General features: G+C 35.7%; 4 protein-coding genes across 4 annotated transcripts in view; all 4 read left to right on the top strand.

Moving 5' to 3' along the window:
• The first annotated feature begins 892 nt into the window (after nucleotides 1-892).
• LOC125271153 (microfibril-associated glycoprotein 4-like) lies at nucleotides 893-2,426 on the top strand. The gene is made up of 6 exons (XM_048195148.1): nucleotides 893-960; nucleotides 1,070-1,134; nucleotides 1,221-1,433; nucleotides 1,514-1,610; nucleotides 1,693-1,860; nucleotides 1,993-2,426. The coding sequence occupies exons 2-6, from the start codon at nucleotides 1,129-1,131 to the stop codon at nucleotides 2,250-2,252; spliced, it is 744 nt and encodes a 247-aa protein (XP_048051105.1). The 5' UTR covers nucleotides 893-960; nucleotides 1,070-1,128; the 3' UTR covers nucleotides 2,253-2,426.
• LOC125271158 (microfibril-associated glycoprotein 4-like) lies at nucleotides 1,063-15,459 on the top strand. The gene is made up of 5 exons (XM_048195156.1): nucleotides 1,063-1,134; nucleotides 9,485-9,697; nucleotides 9,790-9,886; nucleotides 13,750-13,917; nucleotides 13,997-15,459. The coding sequence occupies exons 1-5, from the start codon at nucleotides 1,129-1,131 to the stop codon at nucleotides 14,251-14,253; spliced, it is 741 nt and encodes a 246-aa protein (XP_048051113.1). The 5' UTR covers nucleotides 1,063-1,128; the 3' UTR covers nucleotides 14,254-15,459.
• Nucleotides 15,460-21,792: 6,333 nt separating this feature from the next.
• On the top strand, nucleotides 21,793-23,233 carry LOC125271159 (microfibril-associated glycoprotein 4-like). The gene is made up of 5 exons (XM_048195157.1): nucleotides 21,793-21,930; nucleotides 22,006-22,215; nucleotides 22,296-22,392; nucleotides 22,479-22,646; nucleotides 22,739-23,233. The coding sequence occupies exons 1-5, from the start codon at nucleotides 21,925-21,927 to the stop codon at nucleotides 22,993-22,995; spliced, it is 738 nt and encodes a 245-aa protein (XP_048051114.1). The 5' UTR covers nucleotides 21,793-21,924; the 3' UTR covers nucleotides 22,996-23,233.
• Nucleotides 21,805-24,881, top strand: part of LOC125271165 (microfibril-associated glycoprotein 4-like) — a 69,955-nt gene continuing 66,878 nt past the window's right edge. Inside the window, exon 1 of the mRNA XM_048195165.1 lies at nucleotides 21,805-21,930. Coding sequence (XP_048051122.1) covers nucleotides 21,925-21,930 — 6 coding nt within the window. The 5' untranslated portion in view covers nucleotides 21,805-21,924. The remainder of the gene's footprint in view (nucleotides 21,931-24,881) is intronic.

Raw genomic sequence — 24,881 nt, 5'->3', positions numbered from 1 at the left:
ATCCTGCTGCTTCTCTTCTGTCCTGTCAAAATAAAAGCAAAAAGCTTTTTAATTTAATAAATAATAAGAGAAGCAGGCCAAATGTCAAAGGGTTAGTTCACCCAAAATTGTCATCAAATAACTGGGAGTCTATTTAAATAAGTTAGACTGGTGTGATCACATGAATTACTTGTATAAAAGGCTCAGAGTCATATCCACTTGAGTTTTGGGGTGTGCCGGGTTTAGTTAAGGACTTTGTATGATATACTGCAGTTGCATCTGTAATTTTGTATGCTGTGGTATGTTGGGGTGGGGAACAAGGCCAGCCCAAGAATAAGGTGCTCTCTGAAAATTGAGATTATAGGGACCTGTCTTCCCTCATGAAGTATAAATCTCACCCTCTCCATGACACAGACTATGTGTAGCTTATTTACCAACAGACTTGTTAACCCTCGTTGCTCAAAAGAGCGATATAGAAGGTCTTTTCTTCCATCTGCCGTGAGAATGTTTAATCAAATGTGATCATGATTTGTGTACTTTTTGTCTGAGATGTTGTGTTTGGTGTAGTTTTCATTCACTGTATTTTCTGTATATATCTTATTGTATCTAACGTATCACCAGTTAGTATTTCAACATTGTGACTGAAATGACAGATGCTCTTACTGATAAAAAGGTTGGTTGAAGATGCGAGTGACTCGACGATTTCATAGACATTTCTATGATGAATGAACCCAAATTAAATTATCATTCTGTCATCATGTCAGAGGTGTGTTGATGCTGTACTTTCCTGCTGCTTCTCCTCTATCCTGCCAAAATAAAAGCAAAACGTGATTTAGGCAGCATGTTAACATTCAGTTTGTGGCAAGAATGAAGGGTTTTGCAATATAAGTTTCTACAGTAACACAGAGGAGGAGCCTGAGAATCTGACAGATATATAGAGATTGTGTCAGACTGAACAACACAAGGCACAACAAACGGTGGGTTAGTGTTTTATTCTGCATTATTTACCTCAGAGAATATTAAGGCATTTCTACAACAGAACGACCACAGAAAACAAACATCTGATGACTTTTGTTTTGTTTTCTTCAAGATTTAAAAAGAAAACATTGATAAATCTCTGCAGTGATCAGCTGAGAAAATATTGAGAAGATGGCGGTAAGTTCAATCACATTTACTGTTTTTACTTTTATTATAATTGATCATCATAAACAAGGATCTTGATCAGTCGTGTCTCTCTCTAGATTATGGTGTTTGTCGCGGCTCTGCTCTCTGTTTTCACGGGGTTTGTTGTGTCGGTTCCTGATGGATTCAAGCCGGTCGACTGTTCTGACCTTTATAAAGCAGGACAAACAGTCAGTGGGATTTACTCCATCTATCCAGCAGGTGACGTTCCTGTCTGGGTTTACTGTGACATGATCTCAGATGGGAAAGATGAAGATAAAGGAGGATGGACGGTACGAATGTGACTTTAGATCATTAAACACACATCAGAACATACATTATGAATCATATCTTCTATATAAACCCATCACAGGTGTTTCAGAGGAGAATGGACGGCAGTATTAATTTCTATCGGCCGTGGAATCAGTACAAGAGAGGATTCGGGTCCACTGAAGGCGAATACTGGCTGGGTAAGATCTCACAGTGAGTGTCCGTTTGTGTGGATGATCATGTGTTTGGTTGAACATGTTCTTCATGTGTGTGTGTGAACAGGGCTGGAGAACATGTACCAGCTGACACGTAACAGGAAGTACATGCTGAGAGTGGATCTGGAGGACTTCACTGGAAGGAAAGGTTTTGCTCTGTACTCGTCCTTCTCTGTGGGTCCTGAAACTGAGGGGTATAAACTGGATGTTTCAGGATTCATTGATGGAGGAGCAGGTAGGACACTTTCATACTTTCACACTTGAGTGCACTTGTTCATACACTATCAAATGATTTTGTAATTTCACTGAAATATTCTTCATCTAAATATGAAGTTAATGTCCTCAATGATGCTTTTCTTCTCTGCAGGCGACTCTTTATCTTACCATAATGGTCAGAAGTTCTCCACCTTTGACAAAGACCAAGACCCCTATGATGGGAACTGTGCCAAACAGTTTCTCGGGGCATTTTGGTACGCAGTAGGATGTCACCATACAAACCCCAACGGTGTGTATTTGTGGGGAGAAGACAACACACATCATGCCATTGGTGATGTTTGGAAAACTTGGAAAAACAGTTTTTCTGTCGGTATGAAATTCATCAGCATGAAGATTAAATGTGTGTCTTAGAAACATTAATGTTTTCAGGAACAAATTATCTGCTATTGTTTCCAAAATATAACAAATGTAAAGCTTCAAGGTTTTACTTTCCTCGCTGTAAGTAAATCAATGTATATCTTTGGTTTTGTTATTTTGATTTACTTAAACATGAATAAATCAAATAAACTCCAGCATTGATATGTCTATATGCATTATGTCAAATGTGTTTGATCTCTTCAGATGAATTATTGCGAACCAGAAAGATTAATCTGTTGATATGATGGGTTGATTCTGCTCGTCATTATATAATGAGGCCTGATGCGTCCATATAATAACAAACCTGATGCACAGTATGTGATTTTTCCAACCTTTATGGTTGTTGCTTGTCTGATTTTATGATATGGTGAGGTCCAGCATAAAAGCAAAGGCAGAATGGATCAAATCAGTGTTTTTTAATGTAAACATTTAGGCCTACACTCTTAAAAATAAAGATTGCAAAAATAAAGGTTTTTTTTAAAGCAATACCAGAAGGTTCAAGGATGTTAAAGGTTCTTTATGAAACCATTGATGTCAATAAAGTACTTTTAGGGTGCGTTCACACTTGTAGTCTGGTTCGAAAAAAGAAGAAAAAAACATTTAGTTCTGGTCAGATTAGCGTTCTGATTGGCAATATTATTACCGATCCAAAAGATATCGAACCTAAAGGCATAGGGATACGTTCACAACCTGACTGGTCGGATTTTATGACGTATTGCCTATTTTGCGACAGTGGTTTAAACAACTTTAATGCAGTCATTTGTCTGTTATTAAAACAGACATGTCGATCTGCTTTATCAATATATTTTGTTGAAAAGTCGTTATTTTGTTTTTTTTTGGTGCACAAAAATATTCTCGTTGTTTTATAATATTAAAGTAGAACCACTGTACTCACATGAACTGATTTAAAAATATCTGAACTGATTTAAATATATTTATGGATCTTGAGAGAGGAAATGTTATTGCTGGCTATGCAGGCCTCACTGAGCCATCGGATTTAATTAAAAATATTTTAACTTGTGTTCTGAAGATGAATGAGGTCTTACGGGTGTTTAACGACATGAGGGTGAGTAATTAATGACAGAATTTTGATTTTTTGGTGAACTAACCCTTTAAGTGTACTATAAGTGTAACAGTAGTAAACTGTAAGTACACAACTATTTCACAGCTCTCATTTGTACTGCATCTGTACTACAAGTGAACTTATAAGTATACTAGTAGTTTACTATTTTAATACTAGTAGTACATTTTTAGCATATGAAAGTACACTTTGAAATATACTCTCAGTAAACTACTAGTTTAGTGCAAGTATACTTGTAAGTTTTCTTTAAGTGAACATAACATCACACTAATAGTTTACATTTATATATTATTTTTGCACTTTAAGTATACTGCTATGTTCCTATTTAGATATTATTTTTTATACTTGTAATACTCTTTCCATTTTAAAACATTTCATTCTAGTTTCATGAATCCTGTTTTATAAACACTTAAATATGGGCAAGTTTCATTAAAAAAAGAGACATTTTAAACATAAAGCTGAGAAAATTGCATTTTTGTCAAAGACTATGTCCGGATTGGATTCAGAACTTAGACCAAACACAGGTGGAGTAGATCGAGTCCATCAACACCCCCAAAGCTTCATAGTCCTCATTCAGTAACGTTAGTTTAATGTTTGTTAAATGTTTAATGTTTGAAGATCGTTTTATTTTACATTTGCGTGAGTAATCTTCTATCGCTTGTTTCAGCTTCTTCTTCTCATGTATTTTGATCCAGAGATTCTGCACTCTTTCAGTAACAGCGCCCCCTACCATATAGCCTGAAAATTCAGTCAACGGCGAGGAAAGAGTGACGTAGATTTGAAGTAAATTCCTATGTACACTACCAGTGGACTAGCCTACACAAAAATTCAGATACTCAGAATTAGGAATATATCTGTTTTCTTTATGAATCAATATTTTCAATGTACTTTTATAGTATTCTTTTATAAATATACTTTTAAGTATATCTCAATCAAAAGACTGAGTCCAAGTATAGGCCAAATTGGCCCGGTGTCACAGACAGGGCTTAGCTTAAGACAGCATTAGGCCTTAGTTCAATTAGGGCATTTAAGAAGCTTTTATAAATGTTCAGAAAATAACATTACTGGTGTGTGTCTTGAGACAAAACAATGACGACTTATTTTAAGTTATGTCAGTGCAAGTTTCTTTCAGTTAAAACAGCTCAAACATGCATTTTAATCTTGGACTAGCTTAAAGGATTAGTTCACCCAAAAATGAAAATTATGTCATTAATGACTCACCCTCATGTCGTTCCAAACCCGTAAGACCTCCGTTCATCTTCGGAACAGAAGATGGCTCCCATCATCTGTTGTCAATCCGGGTTCACGACTCCGCAGTGACGCTGCTGATGTTAGACGCTGCTGACGTGTTATCCGGTGCGCCCGAGCTTCGTTTACAGTCTGAGGGAGACGCATGCTGTATTCAAGCTGTTCTACATTGTTTGTATTTTGGTATTGCTATATTTTTTAAAATGGTGCGTAAGTGTGCATGTCGCGGATGTCCTAATCGCCAAAAACAGCGACGTAAAAGTGCATTACCAACGCAGACAGATGAAAGGATTCAATGGAATCAATTCAATGGAAAGGATTCCGGAAGAGAAGACAATGCTGAATAAAGTTATAGTTTTTGTTATTTTCGGACCAAAATGTATTTTCGATGCTTCAACAAATTCTAACTAACCCACTGATGTCACATGGACTACTTTGATGACGTTTTTATTACGTTTCTGGACATGGACAGTATACCGTACATACACTTTCAATGGAGGGACAGAAAGCTCTCGGACTAAATCTAAAATATCTTAATTTGTGTTCCGAAGATGAACGGAGGTCTTACGGGTTTGGAACGACATGAGGGTGAGTCATTAATGCACTCTTAAAACAGATGAGTTAAAAACAACACAACCTGTGTTATATCTTAACACAACCATGTGTCTAGTTAAGGACAACACATTTTGTGTTACTTTTAACTCAACCAGTGTGTTATTCTTCTTAACACGGGCAGTGTTAAAATATTTAACACACTAATGTGTCATAAATCACACAATTTGTGTCATAGATGTGCTATTTTGACCAATTAAAATGAATGCAATACACACTCTTAGAAAGGATGTGTTAAAACTGACTCAAACTGTGTTAAATTCATCAGTGTGTGAGTTTAGGGACAACGCTTGTTGTGTTAATTCTGACACATTCACTGAGTCAATGATTTTAACACATTAAATGTGTCAGGAAGGTGATCTGCTGTTAACAAGCAGAATCAAAGGAGAAAAATCACAATTTAAGTCACCATCATGGAGATCAGTGTTTGCTTTAGTTGGGCTCTTGACCCTTGACTTTTTAACATTAGATTTTGCTTGGGCTGTTGTAACAACCAGTCAAGCAAAGAGAAAAGATGATCAGGTGTTGGTTGTGTTTTCACATAATCATTATTTGATCTGAATCATTGAACTCATTTAGAGCCCAATCTCTGAGTTAGATTTACATTATTGATTACAGCAGCAACGCTTCTGTAATCTGATAATCTTAAAATAAATGCTTCTGTAATCTGATTCTACAGCAGAAGATCAGCTTTATCAATATAATCTGAAGGATTTCATTAGTGATGTTATGACCTGTGCCGAGGCTTCGGAGCGTGTGTCGAGAAATCCTGGAAGCTTTCAGTGAAGCGCGTATCGAGGCTTATATCGCTTTAGATCAATTACGTTATTGATGACGTTCAAAGCCTCGCTTCTGCCTGACTGGTTCGAGTGGTTCGACTGAATGCGGTTCAAATCTTGGCACGACATTTTGACAGATATATAAACCCATGGGATCCCCTTAGAATTTGTGGTTTTAAAATAATAATAACGCCCCTCCTGCCTGTTATGACCAAAGCATTTGTTTACACACATTTGATATCTCCATTCATTTGAAGCCAATACGTTTATTACAGAGTTATGTTATACAATCATTATATACAACCAGAAAATACACATTACATTCAAATAAATATATAAGTCTTTGTGGAAATTGATTTTTTCTTCACCCTAATTTCTAAGCCATAACTGCCGCAAAATAAAGTGTATCGCAGATCACATCAGGTCATCTGTAATCTGTCTACTTGTTTTACACTCTTTGACCACCAGTTGGTATTGTGAGCAAATGAAGCCTCGAGAAATTAACCCGTTTTTGAACCACTTGGCTGAAAAGCTTCAATGCTTCATGAGTCTTCATCTCGCCATCACTAGATTTCATTAGTGATGGCCGATTTCGAAACACTGCTTCATGAAGCTCCGAGGCTTCATGAATCTTTTGTTTCGAATCAGTGATTCGGAGCGTGTATCAAACTGCCAAAGTCACGTGATTTTAGTAAACGAGGCTTCATTACGTCATCACTGTTTCGAAACATTTCAAAACAGTTCGAAATTTCAATGGTTCACCGGTAGAGGGCGATGATAAAGTGAACCCATGAATCATGCAGATTCACTGAGAACTATTGAAGTGTCTAGGGCTTTACCCTATGGTTTTACCTGATCTCTGATCAGTTTTATACAGTTGTAGATGTTTTAATTATACATTAGAATAATTAAAATTAATAGTGGTAGTTATTAATATCTTATTGGCCTGTTTAGCTTGAGCCATGGAACAGTGAAACAAGCCTTTAAAATTGATAAAAGAACACATATTATACAGACATATTATATTATAATCTTATTAGATGATTAGTTAATTCCATTTAATTGATTTTACTTTAAATAAAACTTTTGCAATACATTTGTTAAAGTGTATTTTTAATGCATGTTTGGCCTGAGTTTTGTTGCATTTGCACTGCTCTGACCACTAGGGGTCACCGTGGAGTAGTGATGTGTCGTTCTTGAACGATTCGTTCATTTTGAACGAATCTTTAATGTGACTCGGGAAGAACGAGTCGTCTCGGGGGGTGATTCGTTCAGTCGCGCATGTGCAATATTCTACAGGTTCTGTACTGCTAGAAGTAGTTCACCTGATGATTCAATTGATTAGTTCATTTCATGAGTCTTTCGGGTTTTGATTCGTTCCTTAATCACGTGACAGACCCATACGCTACCAATGCATTCTGAGCCGGAAAGAGAATTGATTAGTTCTTTTTATGAGTCTTTCGGGTTTTTGAGTCGTTCCTTAATCACGTGACATACCCATACACTATGCTGTGTGACCCAAGCACATTATATTTATTAGTAAATAACGTTAACTCTCCAGTTTTGTTTGAGTTTGTGTTACAACTGTTAAAGCTGAAGTTATCATAACCTTGATGTTTTAAACTAACATTAATAATTCAAATTCAAAATGTTATTTGCTTTTAATTTATGTCATTATGTCCTTTTTGAGCAATCTTCTTATACATATATTAGACCAATATGTCAAGTCTGCCTAGGAAAAGCAATTATTATAACTCAAAATTGGAGTAAAAATGAACAAACTAGGCTATAAATACTTTGTATTGTAGGCTTGGATTATTATATTATTATATAGCCTAGTGTTTATTTACAGATAGACAGTCAAAAAGATAAATTAATCAATATTTTATTTATAACAGGGCTTTATTTATTTATAATAACACAGATCCTCAAGAAACAGTAACAAAAACAGTGACAGAAATGTCAGAAATAGCGTATGGGTCTGTTACGTGATTAAGGAACGACTCAAAACCCGAAGACTTGTCAGACAAGAGGTGAGGTGAGCTTAATCAGCTTGTCATATACTGAAGACCCAGGTATAATCATTTCTGAATCTTATAGCATTGTAGTTTTGTATTGTTTGTAGTGAGATCAACGTTTGCATAAGTAGTAGATGTGTTGGGGAAGTAACACGTAACAATTTAATTACATTTTGCTAAAACGAACGAAATTACTCGAAAAAAGATTCATTCATTTTGTTGAACGAGACTCAAAAGTCCGAGTCAGTAAAATGATCCGAACTTCCCATCACTACCGTGGAGACGGGTGTCAGATTGTTTCGAAGCCCCGAATCATTACAGCACATTTGATTCAGCTGCTTCAGTGTTTCACGAAGAAAAAAAACTGTTTCATTTACAGACACAGACATCAAGAATCAGCCTGTGAATCTCAACAGTGGTGACCATCAAAAAATCTAAATATAAAAAAATCAAGGGTCAAGAGCTCAACTAAAGCAAACACTGATCTCCATGATGGTGACTCAAAATTGTGAATTTCTCTTTTGATTCTGCTTGTTAACAGCAGATCACCTTCCTGACACATTTACTGTGTTAAAATGAACACAAGTCATCCACCGATGAAGAAAGAGGCACAAACTTGCTTAACGGCTTGCAGGAGTGACATAGCAGCAATGTGATTGGATGATAGTTAACACATGTTGTGTTGGACACAGTGTTGTTTCTCTCTCTCTCTCTCTCTCTCTCTCTCTACACTTGATCAACTTAAATTGACACAAAAATGTGTTATTAATTAACACATCCTTTTTGAGAGTGTGATATAGACTATCCGGGGGATAGACTTTTCTGTCAGTATGAGTCACGTATACTTAAGTGCACTTTTAAGTATATTTCTCAGAAGTATACAAAAAGCACACTTGAAAGAACTTCTTTTTCGTAAGGGTCATCTTCCTGTTTTTGGTTCATTTTGTCTTTGGTCCATGTTGCGTTCATATAATGTACATGATTTTTTGATGCAAAAATTCCCAGAAAAATTATCCGTGAGGAAACATCAACAGTCTTCTCCTGCACCCCTTTCTCCCACAGTTCAATTTTAGTTGGCGATCAACAAAACATTAAAACATCAGGCTTATTTTTTGTACATATTATTTGAAGAACATTGCAAAACAAACAAGTCAAATGGACCAGCTGATAATTTTCTGAACGCTTGCATCAACGGTTGACATTTCAACATTATTTCACAATAAAATAATGATTCAGATGATTTTAAAAGGTGGTTTCATACTGATAAAGATTGGGTTGAGAAAACTGTAAACGCTCTAAATAAAGGACTCAGCGATTGAACACAAGATCCAGTGATCTGAACAGAACAGAAATGGTGAGTTACTCTTTTATTCTTCAGCATTTACCTCATAGATAATGAATGTATTTATTATTTTTTCACATTGGTTTAATTTCAGTGTGATTTGATCATCATAAACGAGGAACTTGATCAGTCGTGTCTCTCTCTAGATGACGGTGTTTGTCGCGGCTCTGCTCTCTGTTTTCACGGGGTTTGTTGTGTCGGTTCCTGATGGATTCAAGCCGGTCGACTGTTCTGACCTTTATAAAGCAGGACAAACAGTCAGTGGGATTTACTCCATCTATCCAGCAGGTGAAGTTCCTGTCTGGGTTTACTGTGACATGATCTCAGGTGGGAAAGATGAAGACAATGGAGGATGGACGGTACGAATGTCACTTTTTATATAAACAAACTTGGATAACATTTAATAAATGCTTTTAACCTTGAAACTGATAAATACTACATCCCATCACAGGTGATTCAGAGGAGAATGGACGGCAGTATTAATTTTTATCAGCCGTGGAATCAGTACAAGAGAGGATTCGGGACCACCGAGGGCGAATACTGGCTGGGTAACAATTCACTAGCGATTTTGGGTTGTGCCAGAAATTAAAACATTTACTAGACACTTAAGTCACTATAAAAATATATAACTGTCTTTGCGTTATATAAGAAAAGTATTGAATCCAGTGTCATTTATGTTAAAGAAATGGAAATGAAGTTTCTTCCATTTTAATATAGACTACATACAATAGATATAATGTGAACCCTTTAATTGGCAAGACCAAAAAGAGACATCAGAAAATTAATTTATTGCTATTTTCCATCTTACTAGGACACAAATAATACAACTTGATCATTATTTTTTTTTTTCCAAAATATGACTTTTAATTTTGATTTTAATGTTTGTATCCCACAGGATACATTGCCAGTTTGGGGGTATAAATTCATTGAACACTGAATTCTTGTTTGGCAGTGCCTTTTACAACATTTTAAACTATTTTAAAACATTTTATTCTCTTACAACACACAATAAACATCTTTTCTAACACATTCTGATACAAAATAAGTGATTGAAGGAAGTTCATTCAGCACAGTTAAATTTAATACTAAAAGACCATAAAGAGAAATCAGAAAATTAATTTATTGCTATTTTTCATCTAATTAGGACGTAAATAAAACAATTTAATGAAAAAAACAAAACAAAACAAAACAAAAAACTGACTGAAAAATGACTTTTATTTTTTATTGTAATGTTTTTATCTCCAGGACACGTTGCCTCTTTGAGTTTATAAATTATCTGAAAATACAATGCTTGTTTGCCAATGCAAATTGGCACACTACATTTTTAAAACATTTATTCTCTCATAACTTAAACTAAACATTCCATGTAAAATTATGTTGAACAATAAGTATAATGCCTGTTTATATATTACTGTATCATATTTAATATGCAAAATTGTAGGGCCTATAAATTATCAATATGACCAAAATTTTGCTGAAAAAACACAATCTACTCCATTCCTTCTGTCCTCTGTTTGATAGATCATATGTTTTCTTCTAAGTAAATTATTTTTTTGCTCATAAATCTTTAAAGATTGTTTATAAAAATTAATGTAGATAAACATTTACTGGACTGAAGAAACTCAGTTATTCATATTCATACACCATTTTTTAATGTAAAAAAATTAAAACTTCTTTTTACATTTTTCATGTTAATGTCAAATATGACAGAACAGGCTTTTGGGGAACATTTATCTTTCAATTACATTGAATTGCATATATGAGCTTTAAAACCCAGATGTATAAATATGATGCTCAGCAAAAAACACATGCATATACTATATATAAGTTTGCACATATGTTTTTTTGGGTATCATATTTCATATATACACACACACACAATAGTCTACTTTCATAAATAGGCATTATATTTATAGTTCAACAGAATTTTACAACAAATGTTTTCTTTAAGTTATGAGAGAATAAATGTTTTAAAAAATTTGGCTAATATGTAACACGCATTGCCAAAAAAGCACTCTTTTTTCAATTAATTCATAAATTCATAAATTTTCAACATTAACGTAATAAGCTAACACTGAACAGAAACTTTTTAAACATGTAAGTCCCCTCCAAATATTGTAAATATGAAATATATCAAGTTTTATCAGAAGGTGAGTAGATTTCCCACTACAGCTGGTCATGCTGTTTTTAAATGCTGCCCGTGAGCTAAACAAAAACTTTATGAACAAAGTCAATATATCTAAATATTCACAAAAAAACCCTTTCAACATGATTGATTACTTTATTTCGAGCCATAGAAATAAAAGTATTGTACACAGAATAAATATTTTGTACAATATTATACATTATACGCACACTGGGTAGAAAAAAACAAACAAAAGAAACAATCGGAATAACAGTATCTATACTGATACTATCTATACTAAATATATTTCGGACATGTTCAAAGTTTGTATATTATTATAGCTCGAAAAGGAGTGGGAAGAAGACAAACTTATTTAACCCCACCCCCTATTCATCATAATGAATGATTACTAATATAAAGAGAAATGTATTTATATACAATATCAGACATATATCGTACATTATACCTTAATAATTACATTACACATATGCAATGTAGATGTTTCTTTCTAAGCTTATGATACTTGTTAATATAAATATTACTGTTATAACTCATTTTACCATCGTATATCATCATATATCAATATATTAGTTAAGAATTGTGAATAATACTTCCAATTATGTATAATATACTATAACTTACTATTTAAGCATGACAATTATATTAAATAATTAGGATGGCTTATTGGTGTTGATGGTAATAATAATCAGTTAGACTGTGTGTGTTGTGCATTAACGGAGGCCAGGTGTTCTTGTGAACCTGCTGTCAGAGAGAAGCAGCCCCCTAACAACAGCACCACCCTTTGCCTGTTTGTCTATGCTGTGCATTAAAAGAGACAAGATTTTGGTGAGTCAGCTGCCAGAAGGGGGCGCTCTCCGAGCAACAGAGCCACCACTTGCCAGCCCTGATCTGAGAATTATGTTGTGTGCAATAGATTTAATTACTGAAATATTTATATGTGTTTTTCCATGTCATTATCTCTATATTTATTACCATCAACACTGTCACCACCTGATTCAGTTCACGCTCCTGACCACAAATTGAATGTTATATATTGTTATATACTGATATAATCTTAATGACGATGATAATCATAACAGCAGCAAATATCAAGCCTGGAGACATTATATAGATAATATACTGATCATATGCAATATCCCACATTACTCACTTATGCCTTCACTGTAGGTTATAACATTATCTCTTCTGGGATGCTATTTTTATCTTATTATCAAATCCGACTACTATAATAACCTAATAACTGTTATAATATAATCATGATAATCAGTCAGCTAAAATCACAATATGTTTTCAGAGATCAGTATTATAATATAGTCATATTCATTCATCGTATATATATATATATATATATATATATATATATATATATATATATATATATATATATATATATATATATATATATAAATCAGTATCTTATCTACTTTACTGCTCATAATGTATTTAAATCAGTTAATTATTTACTTAATTATAAGTTATGACCTTTCTATAATAATAATAATAATAATAATAATAATAATAATAATACATAACCTTTTTTATTAATGAATGACTGATTCCATTATATTTTATAATACATATGAATACCCATAACAGTCAAACACCACCTTCCTCATTCATGTAATGTGACAAATTTCCTTATATCTAATTTTAAATTGATGAATATTTGGACATTGCTTGAGCTGTAACCCCAATCAAACACACACAAACTTTTCCTTGTGGTTCTCACTGCCTGAACTTTAAAGTTACCAAACCCCCTCAGATTATCACTCCCTCTCTCTGCCAAAAGAGCTTTTGAATATTCATAGGAAGTGTACTTTTACTTTGTATAACAATTGCACAGTATAAAAATCAACTAAATCAAAGAATTTTAACAATTTAGATTGCAGAAATAAACTTTTCGTGTGATCACAAAATCCTACCTTATGAATAATTCTTACTGAAACCAAGAAATGAGACCTAAACTTTCCCTCACTCTCCCCACAGCCTCTCAAATGTTTATATCTCACAGGATACGCTGCCAATTAAAGGGTTAAAAAAATTAAGAAAAGTGCCAACTTTTGGTTGTGAAACTGAGTTGATTATATTTGTCATGATACCTGTGTGAACTTGAGGAGAAATTACTTCATCCAAGTATCCAAAAGAAGCCAAATACATGTTGAGGCCGCTGTATATTATGTCTGGAATGACTATAAACTTTTAAAATGTGATTTATGAATGTCCAGTGTTTGGTTGAACATGTTCTTCATGTGTGTGTGTGAACAGGGCTGGAGAACATGTACCAGCTGACACGTAACAGGAAGTACATGCTGAGAGTGGATCTGGAGGACTTTGAAGGAAGCAAGGGTTTTGCTCTGTACTCATCCTTCTCTGTGAGTTCTGAAACTGATGGGTATAAACTGCATGTTTCAGGATTCACTGATGGAGGAGCAGGTAGGACACTTTCATTCATACTCATGAAAACTCATTCCAGTTGAGTTACTGTCCTCAGTGATGCTCTTCTTCTCTGCAGGCGACTCTTTATCTGCCCATAATGATCAGAAGTTCTCCACCTTTGACAAAGACCAAGACTCCTATGGAAGTAACTGTGCTAAAGAGTTTCTGGGGGCATTTTGGTACAAATTTTGTCTCAATGCAAACCCCAACGGTGTGTATTTATGGGGAGAAGATGACACCCATTTCAGCATTGGTGTTGTTTGGTCAACCTGGAAGAGCAGTTTCACTGTCAGTTTGAAATCAATCAGCATGAAGATCAAACGTGTATCTTAGGAATATTAGTGTTTCTAGAAGCAATCATCTGCGATATAACAAGATTTAATGTTGTGCTTTCCTTCCTTAACCATGCATCAGAGTAAACCAATAATGTTGTCTTTATTTTTTGGTCAGCTTTTAATGTCTGTCAGAGGGCTTGAAGTCTGTCCAGATGAAAACAGAAAACAGGAGCTCACATAAGAACAGTGTGCATGCAATAACGTACGCCACAGAAGAAGTCATCTTATTACATTAATGTCATTTAACAGTATTCAACATTAGGTAAAAATTTAGGTAAAGGCTGCCCTCAGCTGTACATAACTGAATACAACATTATTCATACATGAAAAGATGTTATTTCATTGAACCACAACTCTGGACCAGTAAGTCTGGATCACATGACGGTCCCATATACAATGAGTATAACCTCCTATATCAGACTTGCATTCAGGGCAGAGCGGTGAAATAGTTGAATTGTGTGTCTTATATGAGGCGTAATATGAGGATTCTGTTACACACTGAAAGCCAATTGGTCTGGGACCAGACCGTCTCCCACTCCTCTTCCAAAATATCAGAGTCAGAATCCACTTTTATTGCCAACTACAACATGTACAAGGAATTTGCTTTGGTATGCAGGTGCATAAAAAGAAGAATAAAAACATCTATAAATTTTAGATAATAATCCATAAATAAAATATCCACCCTGAGCTCTTTAAGTTCCATAGTGCAATATATAGTTTTTTTTTTTTTTTTTCTGAATAACAAGGAAATAGAAATTAATTTTTGCCATACGACAACGCCTTACAAGAGGGTTAAATCATTTGAATGTGTTCACAAGGCATTGTGTGTTTTAGTAGTTATCAACATTAACCAGATCATGGATAAATACAAAATATTAAGCACTGTTTGTTTTGTTGTCAGATAAAATCTGAACAAATATTTTATGTCCTGGAAAAAAAAAAAATGAAATTGGAACGTGATATTTTGTGCTTCTGGCATGGTGTGTTGATGCTCTTTTGTAAGTTTGGCTTAGTTTCAGCTCACATGACTTCCAGCTGTGTGTGAATTTGAGAATATACTGTACATGCTTTTTATTACAGTTTTTGTATTCGCTTTGGTACTTTTTTCACAAGTATATTTTCGAAACGTCAAACTGATCACACTTGTGCTTTCATTCTAGCTGTACATGTTTTCATTCTACATAAACATCATTTCAAAACACAAGATCATTGTGATGTGTAATAAGAACATTTGGTTTAATCACAGAAACACAACAGTATGATCTTCTTTTTTTTTGTTTAGTACTTTTAACAGTCAGTTCATTCAGTAGCAAACAATGCAAGATCCCAGCTAACAGAATTTTGTTATAAGAACATTCTCTAAATATTCAGTGTTAGTTCTGGGAACATTAAAAACATCCAGTTTTCTTGACGTTACAGGAACGTTTTTATAAGGTATAATGTTCCTCAAATGTTCTTTCAACTAAATTTTGATCTAAAATTCAACATTGTAGGAACGTTGATTTGTAACATTCTAAGAACATGAAAATGTTCAGTTTCCTTAATGTTAGTAGAATGTTATTTAAAGGTTAGTATGATGTTCCTGAAACATTCTTTCAATCATTCAAACACCTGCTGTGAACAAACACTGAAAGAAAGAGAAATAAGAACACAAACTACAACAGACATGTTGATCTGCTTTATCAGTGCAGAAATGTTTTCTAAAAAATACCTGCAATTGCTGATAAAGAAGCAGCTCAACAAAAGTCAAGACTCAACTAAAGCAAACACTGATCTCCATGATGGTGACCCCAAACTAAACATTTTCATTAAGACATCAACATCTAAACCTAATTCTCAGTAAGAGCTTCTGTAGACGTGTGACAGAAATAAAGTCAGTCTGGTTAGTAATAAGTGAAGCAGGTAATGCTGTTTGTGGAGTTGTTGAATCAGATCTTCAGATATTTAATGTCTTTTATCTTCAGTTCATCTAAGGCTGTGGCTGAAGAAAGTTGTAGTTTGTGTTCTTATTTCTCTTTCTTTCAGTGTTTGTTCACAGCAGGTGTTTGAATGATTAAAGAATGTTTCAGGAACATCATACTAACCTTTAAATAACATTCTACCACAGTAATGCTTACAGTATCTCATTGCACACATACTGTAATGTGAAGTGCTTTATTTGATGCCATCTGTCTCTGATCAATCTGATGTTATACAGTCATTGACAGTTTCTTTTCCTTGTATGTTTACAGATATCAATTCCCTCTGTATCTGTATCTCTCTCTCTCTCTCTCTCTCTCTCTCACACACACACACACACACACACACACACACACACACACACACACACACACACACACACACACACACAACCTCAATTTTCAAAGTGTGTGTGTATCATCTAAGATAAACTGCTTATAATGTAAAAAGAATATGATAACATTTGGTTATCCATACTGCTTTGAAACCCAATTGAAAGATCTCATAGATGTGATTATCATCTATATAAGACTGAAGTCGAGGGAAAGTCCAGTTTAAAAGCAATGGGAAAATGATCAGAGATTAAAGTTTCAATAATTTCAGTGTCGGTGATAGTCAGTCCAGAGGATAGAATTAAATCCGATGTATGTCCTTGGATATGTGTGGGATGTTTAACCCATTGTGTCAAATTAAAAGAGTCAATAATATTCTGGAATTCAGATGTGAGAGGTTTGGAAGGGCAGCACAGATGTATGTTAAAATCACCTAATAGAAGGATCCGTTCATATTTAGTAATAAGGTCTCCAACAAACTCAGAAAATTCCTCATTAAAACCTTTGGATAAGTGAGGTGGTCGATATAATAGTGCTAAAACAGTTGGAGCGGACCAGTCAAATAGCAAAATCTGTGCCTCAAAGCTTGAGTAAGAGGTGGATGAAAGTATCTGACATTTCTGTTTATAACATTCCCTGGCAATAATAGCTAAACCACCTCCTCTACCAGAGAGGCGGGGAGAGCTATAAAAACAATAGTCAATTGGTAAAAGGGCTTTGATCCCCTACTTTTACCCATGTTTCGGTAACAAACAAGAAGTCCAATTTCCGCGTTGATATAAACTCATTTAGAATGAATGTTTTATTTACCAGGGATTGAGCATTTAGTAACATCATTGTCGGGGAGCGTGGCGTTTCTGAGTCGTTAGATTTCCACAGGAATTGGAGGTTCGAGCTATTTACTCCTCCAGAGTGGCGTCGAGTTATAAGACGTGGGCAAAGTTCCTTCGGAGGGAGGTCGGTGGGGTCGGGAGAGGCCAAGGAGGCTAATTTGATGTATTTTAGCCAGTGAGATGAGTGGGACGGCCTTGCCATGAACGCATATTGGCCTGGATAATGCCTCAAGGGCCCGTTTGCGGCGACGCCATCGCGTAGCCAGATCTTTAGTCTGACAACCAATCCGCTGCGTTTGCCCCATCTTTTCTGGCGCCTTCTCGGTGCAGTCTCTAGCGGCCATTGCTGAAGGAAATCCGGGGTGTCGTACACAGGACTCCCATGTATATTGTCGATGGTACATCCCAGGTTAGTGTCGCGTATATATATACTCTGTTTTAGTTTTGTCTAAAAGAGTCTGTCGATCGTAAACGAGAAATGAGAACAAGAGGACACAGAGAGCCCAGCAGGGCCAACGAAAGACAAACGAAACAAACGAGGTGCTGCGAGACAGACAGCTTGCCATGCACACCGGCGCCATCTCGGTGTAGCTAAAGTTCTAGAACTATAGAAATCTATAGATGTAACAAATGATTCATTGATTAACCATTAAGATCAGATGTATTAAATAATAGACAAATCATTCCCTTTGGAATTATAAGGATCTGCATTCTGAGTAGTTTTGAGTTATTGAGCTTCAAAATTTCTGCATTCCATTCTACTTTTTAGACAGAACTTTGTTTTGTTTCCTAAATAAAAAGTCCCAAAATGTACACAAAATAAATCATAAAAAAAAAAAAAAAAAATCACATAATGTAAAGTTGTCACAGAATAAGAATATGTGAATAACTCAATATTGACAAAAATGTCAGATAGAACCTCATTGTAAAAAATTGTGCTGTAAAATAATAGTAATCTACTGGCAGCAGTGGTTGCCAGTAATGTATCAGCAACTGCAGTTACTGCCTTTAAATAAAGCAATTATTGACTTCACATAACTTTTCCTATTAACTTTCACTAATATTTCGGTGAAATTGTTTCATTTAGAAAATCTGACTGTTACGTTTTACAGAACATTACAGTTTTTTCCTTGATTTTATGGTAATAGTGGTTGCCATTACTGTAAAAAATTGTCCTGTGAATTTATAGTAAAATACTGTAAAAAAAAAAAAAAAAAAAAATGTGCTCAGGTGTTGTTGGATATGTTTTGATTATAATAATCATGTAATGCTTGGTTCACTGAACTTGTCCAGTGTCTTAACCATTATCTGAAATTTAAATAATTTTTTTAAATAAATGTAATTTTATATTGGCAACATTGAGATACTACAGCTTAATATCAAGCAGTGCAAAAGCAATCAGTAAAGGATTTTTAAACTCATCATTTACAAAAATGTTTGAACTATGGCATCATTAAGATAAACATCAAGTGACATCAAGAATCAGTGAAATCACATGGATTCCATAATGAAAAAAATAACCTAGTTTAGTGTTACAAACAGAAGGGACGGAGACAACAGAATACAGGTAGGTGATGTTTATTGGACTGACAGCAGAGTAAAACAGTGAAGCAGGTGAGTAATGTGCGAAAAAAAAACTTTGGTAGATGATAACGGGATGGTAATACTGTCCTTTGTGTTGCAGGAGTGGAGATCGTGGCTGGTAGCGAACCAGAGAGTGAAGCAGAGCAGAGACGATGCTTGAAGACACACATGGAGACGGGATCACAGGAGGAGACTGGGAACATGCTGGAGTGGAGACGGTGAGTATAACTAGAGTCCTTGAGGTAAGCATACAATGAGTCCAATGAGTCCAGTTGTTTAATCAGATCTTGAGAGATTTAATGTCTTTTTAATTTTTAGTTGATTTAATCTTTTTTTCTGTTCTTGTTTCTCTTTCCTTCAGTGATTTGCTTGTTAACAGCAGGTGTTCATCAGTTTCTGAATTCACACATGTGTTTTCATTCACTCTGTCAAGTGGACTATATTAGTGAACTAATGTAGGGAATAGGGAATGAGTGTATAGGGTGTGAGCCTCGGAGTGTCGACTTTGAGTGCTGTTAATTCACGGTATATTGCTATAGGCTACTTTCTCGAAAACATCAAATATTACCCAGAATGCACTGTTTTCTATGGTATATTACTGGTTTAATGGAAAACAGCATGTTACTGTCGAAATTTGGCCGCAATTTTTTACAGTGTATAATTCCAAGGGGACAAAATGTATTAAACTGAATGAAAAGAGATGCAAATGAAAAGTTTGAAAGTATAAGCTTTTTGAAAGATGGTTAATGTGAATAAAATATTTATATAGATGAAACACTTATTTTGTGTAGTGAAAAGGATACTTTGTGATTTTGTGTATTGTACTAACAGAATTGAAAACATGCTGAAATGTTAGGAAAAAGTGTACTTTTGATGATCTGTTGTGATATTAGTACTAAGAGTTTTGAAAATTTCTTCTGAAAACTGCACCAAAGCAATTAAAAAAACATTTCAGCCACTCAATTATTTCAGAGTATTATAAACCATTTATAAAATATAAATGTATTCTGTTCATAATGACCCTATACTGTTCAGCACATAAAAGGGATTTTAAACATGAATCATTTAAATTTGTAATTGGTGTGTAATTGGTATTTGTGTGAACGATTTTCATAACTATTTTGAGATGTCACTGGTGTCACAACAGTTTCTTAATCTGTGATGTAAATAAATAAATAAAAGACAACTGAACCCTCACACACCTTTCTGCATGTTTATTATCAAATATACTCTGTTTAAAGGTATAATGGACAGGATCCTGTCCAAACCCCTTCATGACACAACATTAAACAGCAACATGTCTCTGATTTTCTTACAGTATCTCACTCTAATAGACATTTACTCTTTTCATCCAGTTTCATGCAAGGTATGCTGGGAACTGAAAATGCCGTATCTCTGGTAAAATCTTCTGTGAGCTCTCAAGAAAAACGTCTTTAACTTGAGAAGAGAAACAATGTGTTGTACCCTGGGTCATGGCAGTCAGCTGATCTTCCAAGGCAACAAACATCAAAATCAAACATCAGTCTATATTAAATCGACAAGATTTAATCTTTTGTTTAACTGAGTCTGTTTGATGAGACCATGTTTGTCCAGGATGTGCTGAAGGAGGGAAACAGCATTTGTATTTCCCCCTCATTAATCCTTTGTGTTTTTAGGGAAAATATCTGGTCCGGATGTGCAGTATGACTTACTGTATATAAACGTATGGATTTATTTGTACGTTTTGCAAAGAATTGATAAAATACAGCTGCAGCGATTACAGTGCCTGAGCAAAGTCTGCACCAATCTCATATGTAGCTTTATGGTGATTATTTTTGGCAAAGTGATTTAAAATGGAATTTGCAGAATTACTGACTACGTAACAGAAATTGCTTTTAGCTTTTAAAGTTTAATTTCTATATTGCAAACTGTTGCAGATATATATGCAGATATGTGTTGCAGATCCTTTTGTTTCTGTAAAACCAATAATACGACTGACTACATGCGAAAAGGAGGATCTTAAAGTAAATTCTAAATGTAGATGCTGTAACAACAAATAATTTATCTGGAACATTTATGCTGGGATGAAGGTTGTTGCTAGGTGGCCTAACTTGAAACTATTTCATGGACGTACTGAAAATAACCCATGTATAATTTTACCTGTGGGCAGGGATGGGACAAAACATGAATGTTTCTGGTGGGAATGGGAGAATTTTGCTGGAGCGGGCAGGAGTTTGTTGAAGATTGGTCAGAATTTGTAGGAGAAGACAAGAGGAAAAAACATTTGATTCAAACTGAAAACGGTCTAATATTTTATCTGCTGGAAACTGTAAACATGGTATGCATCTGACTTAGAATGAGTGCTGGAATCAGAGGAAAAATGTGCCCTGATCAATGTTCAGACTCTCCTCTTTCTATGTGCCAGTTTTCACAATTTTTGACCAAACAGTTCTGCCATAGACTTCCATTAAAGAAAAGGAAGAAGAAGAAGAATTTGGGGCCAAGCACTGAAGGCACTGAAAAAACAGCAAACAACACATGGAAAATTCATGAAATCTAAGGCACATTATGAGAGAGACCACATTTACATTTACATTCAAAATAATAAACATGATGGATTTAATCGAAACTACAAATTGTAGCTCTAAACTAAATCACCCAGATTCAGTGAGATTTACTGAATAGATAAAATACAATACACTGCATATATAATTTGCATTGAGGATGACAGATGCCTTTTTTAATTGCATCCAAAATGTGGGTGTTCATTAAGTAAATTTCTTCTGTGACACAGAGGAGGAGCATGGAAATCTGACAGATATATAAAGAGTGTCTGTCAGACTCAACAACACAAATGGTGATTTACTGTTTTACTCGTCACTTACCTCAGAAAACATTCAGACATTTATACAACTTTAAGAATTTTTTTTTGTCTAGATTAAACAGATCCCTGCTGTGATCTACTGAGGAGAGACTGAGAAGATGGCAGTAAGTTCATCAACAACATTTCTAGAGATGGTTTTCAGTGTGATGTTCATATATTTCTCTCTCTGTCTCATGTAGATGATGGTGTTTCTAGTGGTTCTTCTCTCTGTTGTTCTGGTGAGCGGATGCAGTACTGATGAAAGCACGCCGGTCGACTGTTCTGACCTTTATAAAGCAGGACAAACAGTCAGTGGGATTTACTCCATCTATCCAGGGAGTGGCTTTCCTGTCTGGGTTTACTGTGACATGATCTCAGATGGGAAAGATGAAGATAAAGGAGGATGGACGGTATGAATGTGACTGTAGATCATTAAACACACATCAGAACATACATTATGAATCATATCTTCTATATAAACCCATCACAGGTGTTTCAGAGGAGAATGGACGGCAGTGTGAATTTCTATCGGCCGTGGAATCAGTACAAGAGAGGATTTGGGAATGTGGAGAGCGAATACTGGCTGGGTAAGATCTCACAGTGAGTGTCCGTTTGTGTGGATGATCATGTGTTTGGTTGAACATGTTCTTCATGTGTGTTTGTGTGTGAACAGGGCTGGAGAACATGTACCAGCTGTCACGTAACAGGAAGTACATGCTGAGAGTGGATCTGGAGGACTTCACCGGAAAAAAAGTTTTTGCTCAGTACTCGTCCTTCTCTGTGGATTGTGAAACTGACGGGTATAAACTGCTTGTTTCAGGGTTCAAGGATGGAGGAGCAGGTATAGGACACTTTCATTCATATTAAAAAAATTCACACTCACTTCAGAAAATGTGCCCCTGATGTCCTCAATGATGCTCTTCTTCTCTGCAGGTGACTCTTTGACCTTGCACAATGGTATGAAGTTCTCCACTTTTGACAAAGACCAAGACACCTGGGGAAATAACTGTGCAAAATCGTTTCTCGGGGCATTTTGGTACGCAGCCTGTCACCATGCAAACCCCAATGGTGTGTATTTATGGGGAGAAGATCCCACCATTTTCGCCATTGGAAATGTTTGGTACCACTATAAGAGCAATTACGCTGTTGGTTTGAAATCCATCAGCATGAAGATCAAACGTGTGTCTTAGACCTTTGAAGAAACATTACAGTGTTTCTCAGAAACAAAATCAAATTAAGGTTTTGGGTTTCTCTTCTTCTGTTAACTCTGTAACTTAGTAAATCATGGTATATATTGTAACAGGATATATGGCTGTTGTTTTGTGTAATCTCATTAATTATTTTCTTCTTCTTTGTTTTGGGTCACTTTAAATCTACAACTGGAACAAATCAACTATAAACTTTAATAAACTCCAGCAATGAAAGGCATTATGTGTTGATGTGGATTTCTTTAATTCTACAAAAGACCTCAGGAAACGTAAATGAGGAATTCAGTTCAACTGCTCTTAAACTTTCCCTATAAATACAACCTTATATGTAAATGAACAATGTGTAAGATTTTATTATCACAGACAAGCTTAGCTTGACTCCTTTACAGAAAACGTGATTTATTTGTGAATTTTTTTTGTTGGGAAAGATAATGGGATAAGAGCTAGCTTTTTTCTTTCTTTTTTTTTTTTTTTTACCTTGGTTTCAAATCTGAGTTTAATAGATGTAACTGGGCTGTGCTTTTGTCAGTATGACCTAGTGTCACTTTCCAATATCAAAAATATTATTCTCCATTCAAACCGTGCATCTTGCCTCAGTGACGCAGTTCCTTAAAGGATGGTGTTGATATTAGTTGCCCAAGCATTTTATCCATTATTAATTACAGTCTCCAGCATGGGATTGTACCGCTTTGCAATCAAGCTATTGCTAAAAAAAATAAAAAATAAAAATAAAATAAGACAATCTGGACCCACATGATTAAAAAACTATCGACTGATATCAAAATAAATTAAAAAAAAGTTGTTGTGGGATAATTACTTTTTTTTTTTTTTTTTTAAGTAGTTTAAAAAAAATAATTTTAATATGATTCACGAGTTCACACTTACAAATAAGTCAGGTAAATTAATTGGTAAACGTATTTGGCGTGCTGTCCGGGGAGACGGCTCCGAGCTCGGTAATCGGCCCGAACACAGAGTACCCCCCAAAAATGCAAAATGTTGGCTACGGACAGCAGCCGGGAACTGTAACCCCCCAAAAATATAGAAATAAGGCTGATGTTTGCAAGGAGAAAGCTGTCTGCCGGATTGGGAGGGTTCTATCTGATGGGAGTTCAATACTCACAGCGAACCAATGAATATGAACCTCTTTGACCAGCAAACTAAGATAAGGTTTAGATGTTTTGGCTGGGGGCGTCTGCAGCATCCGACAGGAGTTCGTTACTTGCGGCGACTAGAAGGGTAGCTTCAGCTGAGGGGGCCCCTTTAGGTGTCTGACGGGAGTTCAATACTCACTGCGATCGGACGGGTAAGCCCCAGCTGACGGTGGGGAGGACGTTTAGTAATTGGGGGGCTCTTGCGGCATCCGACGGGAGTTCAATACTCACTGCGATCAGACGGGTAAGCCCCTGTTGGCATGGGGTGAATGTTTAGTTATTTTAGATTGGGAGGGTTCTAGCAGCGTCCAACGGGAGTTCAATACTCGCTGTGATTGGACGGGTAAGCCCCCCCGCTGATGGTGGGGTGGACGTTTAGTAATTTTAGATTGGAGGCTCGTGTGGTGTCCGACGGGAGTTCGATACTCACTGCGATCGGACGGGTAAGCCACGGTTGGCATGGGGTGAATGTTTAGTTATTTTAGATTGGGAGGGTTCTAGCGGCGTCCGACGGGAGTTCAATACTCGCTGCGATCGGACGGGTAAGCCCCCCCGCTGGCAGAGGGGTTAATGTTTGGTAAGGGCTCTTGTGGCATCCGACAGGAGTTCAATACTCGCAGCAATCGGACGGGTAAGCCCCCGCTGGCAGTGAGGTTAGCGTTAGTTATTTTGGATTGGGAGGCTCTCATGGCGTCCGACGGGAGTTCAATACTCACT

The sequence above is a fragment of the Megalobrama amblycephala genome, linkage group LG7 (genome assembly GCF_018812025.1).
Source record: "Megalobrama amblycephala isolate DHTTF-2021 linkage group LG7, ASM1881202v1, whole genome shotgun sequence".
Classification (NCBI taxonomy): Eukaryota; Metazoa; Chordata; class Actinopteri; order Cypriniformes; family Xenocyprididae; genus Megalobrama; species Megalobrama amblycephala.
Note: the sequence above shows the minus strand (reverse complement) of the source record. Positions and strands in the feature narration are given on the sequence as shown.